The sequence below is a fragment of the Rhipicephalus sanguineus genome, unplaced genomic scaffold (assembly GCF_013339695.2).
Source record: "Rhipicephalus sanguineus isolate Rsan-2018 unplaced genomic scaffold, BIME_Rsan_1.4 Seq1265, whole genome shotgun sequence".
Taxonomy (NCBI): domain Eukaryota; kingdom Metazoa; phylum Arthropoda; class Arachnida; order Ixodida; family Ixodidae; genus Rhipicephalus; species Rhipicephalus sanguineus.
Genome location: NW_023614565.1, coordinates 10,474 through 15,736, shown reverse-complemented (window position 1 = coordinate 15,736; position 5,263 = coordinate 10,474). Strand labels below are relative to the sequence as shown.

The following is a 5,263-nucleotide window of genomic DNA, read 5'->3' as shown; positions in this document are numbered from 1 at the left end:
ACGAGTTCGTCACGTTATTGATGTAAGGACGTTTTTGCATGTCCATGAACCTTTCAGAAAAAGCTGCCTTGATCCTTTTCTCACGCACTCGCGTCACGACGAACTACAGAGTAGTTATTGCTGATTTTAGTAAATAAGTGCCCTTTTTCTCATTTTTTCCCCCTTATTTTTACAGAGCGCCCACGCAAGCATCTCGACTCAGCGCGAGCAGACGACCGCGGAGTTGCTGCGTCGTTGGGGTAACTAGCAGCGCCAAACCCTCGGTTAAAAAGCCCCTAGCGGCAGAAAGAAGCGTTAAGAGGCCCGTGCTGGCGTTCTGCTCGCTGGGCATGTCAGTTCAGTTCCCTTTTATCGTGTTTACGGTCTTCTAGCCACTGTACTTTTGCCGTCCGTTGTCACGCCAGACGTTGAAATAGTGGAGACTTCAGGGCCCCTTCGTACTCTTTGTGAATGCTTGCGGGTGGTGCGGGTGCGGGGCCTACAGCCGCTACAATCGGGTGCAACAGCAGCATGGGCATGGCTTGCGGCCACTTGTGACGGCGGCAACAAAGCGCAGCAGTGTTTCGCGTGTGCGGTTTGCAGTTGAGACCGTTGAGATCGGTCCTGCTGAACATGCGGACGGTGGGATGGCGGCGCCGACTGCTTTGGCATTGCAGGCAGCGTCCAGTAACGCGCAGCTAACGCGCACCTTGGAGCGGCTTCTCGAAGAGGCCCAGCACACCGGCGATCTGAAGTTGAACGGCCGCAAGTTGAAGGAACTACCGTCCTACGCGGCCAAGTACGACCTTCGGGACATAGTGCATGCAGGTGAGGCCGATGCTTCGCTTTGCATGTTGGGCGCAGCCGCCGGATGTGGGATGTCCGGCTTCGCCTGAGCAGTAGGTGGCACTTGGTCGTGGCAGGGCATTTGAGTCGCCGCACTTCAGCCAACTTCAGCGTCACCGCTTGCGAGCAGCGCTCTAGTCGGAGAAGCTTTGCTGCCGGCCGCGCCCGTTACCCCACTTTGATCCTGAGGGAGGGACCGTCATCTCGACCGAGATGCACGCCGTGTCGGTACTAGCGCGTGGTGACGCTCGATTCACTGAACCCTTGCGTCAGAGGCAGGCCAAGGAGTGAACAAGAACAGTGCAGAGTTTTCAGCGGCGTGGGCTTCCTGCGCTGGCGTTGGTTGGATGGATGCTATGAGCGTCCTCTGCTTGTTTTGCTTTTAGTAGAGATGGGGCTCACCAAGCTGCCTTTAACAGCATTCATCCCATCTTACCCAGCCGCAAATGTACGTTCTCTTAGTACTGTGGAGTTAAATGAACTGAATGTGAGCCGCAAAAGATGAATATGTAATTTGGCCTAATGCTTTGCCTATATGAATTAAGTTTTTTTCTAAATAAAACAAAACAAAACAAAAAACCTTAAAGGGGTCATGAAGCACCCCTTGGGCTGATTGAAAAAACGCATCCTGCGGAAAGCTGACACGGCTATGAACTGCTCTGCCAAATATTACAGTCGTGCGCGCCGCGTAATGGCCACAAGCGGAGCGCGAAGTTGCCGTTTCCCCAGGCACCCTCTTTTCAAACAGAGGCCGGTTCTCACTCTCGTCGGTGGGCGGGGCGTCTGTCCGCTGTACGTCGCAAGGGACATAGCATGCTTATTGGCCGATAGCCGACGTAAATCGAGAGCGGCGTTCGGATCAGATGCGCTTCTTGCCGCGGGGTGCCGCCACATGCCGGCGCCGCACTCCTCAGTACACGGTAGCCGCACTCGCGCAAGCGAATCACAGCGGGAGAGCGATCGCGTTTCATGACGCGCGCTGGCGTAACTTCTTTCCCCCATGCCATCCCTCCCTGTCTAGCTTCCAGTGCGCTCGTCGGCACGAGGAAAAGAGAGAAAGCGCTGGGAGCGTGCGCCAAACCCCCGTAACTCCGCTGATTCTTGACGGATTCGAGAAATTTTTGCGGCAATCGATTCGGGAGGCAGTACACTCCGATACTGAGGCCATTAGATCATTACTTGGAAAAGTGGTTCATGACCCCTTTAATGGAGCTTTGCATTAGTGGGGCCAATCCTCAAGGAAGAGCGGACCTGGCCGACCTGCCTCGTTTCACTTTATTTTTATCTTTCTTGCTCTCTTTCTTTCTATTTTTCTCCTTCTGTTTATTTCCATTTCGGTCTTCCTCTCTCTTTTTTGTCTGTTTCTATACCTTTCTCTCTTTAGCATAACTGGGCATGTTGGTATGGGTTCATAATGAAAAAAACGCAGCTTGCACGGAGACTCGGAAAGAACACAGGATGGAGTGCTTACTAGCAACTGAAATTTTTTTATAATGTATGGACTAACAAGGCACACAAGAAAAGAGGAACGCAGCGCATCTTCCTTCTTTTCTTGTGTGCTGTCTTAGTCGCACCTCCCTACATCATGAATCAAAACCAACTCGCCCAACTTTTTGTTACACCGAAACTTGTTTTTATTTGGTAAAGAACGTTCCTAATAGGCGTCAGATTAATGCACGTCACCACAAACCATTGCTGTTATCTAAAAACAGTATGAATCAGCAAAATACAGCAAGAATGAACGATCCCGTACAACAGCAATCCAAGGAAGCAAATTCAGAATCTGAGAGCAGTACAGACGCCTGGCTGACACACCTATCTCCTCCCTCCCTAATGCGAAACGCTTGAGTTATTTTCCTTGTTTGTTGTGCACCTCTTGTGCTTGTCAATGATTGCTGTGTTACAAAGCTTTGGCTGGTGCGTACACTCCTTGCAGTGTGTAGCCAATTGCAGGGCCCCTTTTAGCAAAGGCGCATGTTTAGGCAATGGCCCGTCTTGCCGATGCATTCCTTTCTGCATGTGAAAGGAGTACTGTACATGACATCCTTTATGCACTGAATGAACCTTCTGCCATGTTTTATTTCACAGCCCTCTTTTTCTTCTGTACTTCACTTTACCGGCAGCCTTTTGCACTGTCGGGCAAATTTTTGCCGATTTGTTTCATGCTGAAAACACAACCCTTACCCCATACCTTGGCGCAACTTTTTTCAATCAATGTGACACGTTATGCACGTAAGGGACAACTGCTATCCGTTCGGTCCCGCCCTCAGCCTGTTCATCCCTGCCTCTTCTGTCGCCTTTTTTATTTCTCGGTGATTCTTTTCACAAGCCAAGAGGACACACTCGCCTCGATAACCGGCTCCTCCTAAGCATTCTATCTGGGCGAAAACATTGTCATTCATCAAATGTGCGCATGATTTTGTGAGGGCAGCTTTTATGCAAAAAGTTGCAATCTCGTTCTTTACTGTCTTTGAATGGGCCGATTGATAGCTTAGCAAAGGTTTTGCTGACATGGGGTGATGCATCTAACGTGTGTGAAAGGAAAGAACTTAATTACTAGGTCCAGAAACTACATTTTGCATTTCTTTGGCAATTCAAAGGTATACTCAAGGCTGCATCTGTTTTTCTTAAGGTATGTTGCCACCCTTGAAAACAGTGTTTTTCTTTAGAAAAAAAAAAAAAACAAACTTCACTTTTTGATATTTTAAGAATCTACAGACATTCAGAATTCAGTGATTCCACTGCTGTGCCAAAGTGCACCAAATTAGATTTACTGCGCCATCCTGACAAAACCGACGTAAATTGCACCAAACTGCACCAGAGTCTCAAGTATGGTGGTGTCTATCAGTGGCAATAGGATCACCGGTGCTTCTTGACACGTGGAGCTTGACCTTCAGGCCACCAAAGTCACAGCAACGGACCAAGGATTAATCTACAGACGAAACAGTGCTCCCACACAAGGTTTATAGATTCTTCTTTGGCAATTCAAAGGTATACTCAAGGCTGCAAAATGTACGGGCTGCCGATGTTATAAGTTTTGTCCATGTAAAAAAAGCATGCACTGTTTCCTCGCATTAATCGGTTTGGAGGGCTTCCTGTCCAATGTGCCTGGCGCTACTGTGATTGGCAATGAGATTACCTGCGAGGGCACGATCGGAAAGCAATTGGGGCCCCTGCACGTGTGTCCTCTCATCGGTATCGTCCTGCGCAAGTCTCTGTCACAACAGACCATAGAGACTGTTCAGAAAAGCTACCTTTGTCCCGGATGTCATGATTACTGTTCCTTTTTTGAATGTTCCTTCAGCATTTGAATGTTCCTTAGCATTTGAATGTTCCTTTAGTTTTTATGAAGGTAATAAAATTAAGTGCTGTTTCTTGGGTGAGTTCGAATGACACACTTAGGTGGGTTTTGTTCTTCAGTGAAACGCAGTTACAGATAGCTCCCATTTGTATAACCGTGTGCCCCACTCTGTCACTGTCTTAAAGGTGCAGCATGCATAAGTCAATAAAATTGAGTTGACTAGAAACAATCTTCCAGGAAATGGCTGCTAATCCTTGAGCAACACATTATTAAAAGAGTTGTCACACTTTGCTCTGTTCTGATAGCAAGGCCCTGGACATTGCTAGACAACAAACTTCTAATCACGTGTTCAGTTATGCACCTTCCTGGCAGAGCTTATCTCTAGCCCGGTTTCACAGACTTGTCCATTTTGGCTTCTTCGTCTGCAAAATGAAAGTAGCTTTGCAATGACACTGGTGCACAGAGTACCAATGAAACTGATTACTGTGAAAGACAGCTTTAATCTGTTGCAGTTACAGACAAAAGTTACATCACAGTAACTATGACATTGATTGTCTTAGCCATGTTCTGCTTGTACCATTTGCAGTCCTCGATGCCCTTTCAGATCATGTTCTTTATGCAGACTTGTCCAAAAACCGCCTGAGTGAGCTTCCCACCGAGCTGTGTGGCCTGGTGCTGCTTGAGCGTCTGGACTGCCACAGCAATGTGCTGCGTGTTGTGCCAGCCTGCGTGGCTGCGTTGCAGGCCCTGACATACCTCGACCTCAGGTCAGTAGTGCCTCTTGTGCTGTAGTCACAGTTAGATTTCAGATGGTAGGACACTGACTGGAATGCATTAATGGTTAGCTGAACAGCATTGGCTAAAGTTGTAACAAACATGCGCTGTACACTAAGTGTGATACGAACAAGTTGTTGATAGAATGTATGGGTTGGGCATGAAGGCGGTTCCACCAAAACATGAGGCTGCTTGCAGGTTTTCCAATCATAATACAAACACTTGAAAAAAACACACACACTATAGCAAAGCACTCAAATGCAAAGATAAAGCGAGAGCTAGCGAAGACGTTCACTTATGACTTAGTCTTGTCTTCTTTTGTCCTTATGACTGCTTCTGATAAGTCCGAAAGTTCGGGCCATT

The 5,263-nt window shown here is 47.9% G+C and overlaps 1 protein-coding gene across 1 annotated transcript; it reads left to right on the top strand.

The window, feature by feature from the left end:
- Window positions 1–428: 428 nt before the first annotated feature.
- On the top strand, window positions 429–4,893 carry LOC119376523 (leucine-rich repeat and calponin homology domain-containing protein 1; the record flags this gene model as incomplete). Its single annotated transcript, XM_037646322.2, has 2 exons — window positions 429–807; window positions 4,749–4,893. Coding segments are annotated over exons 1-2 (326 nt in total), but the record flags the coding sequence as incomplete, so codon positions are not given.
- Window positions 4,894–5,263: the final 370 nt, after the last annotated feature.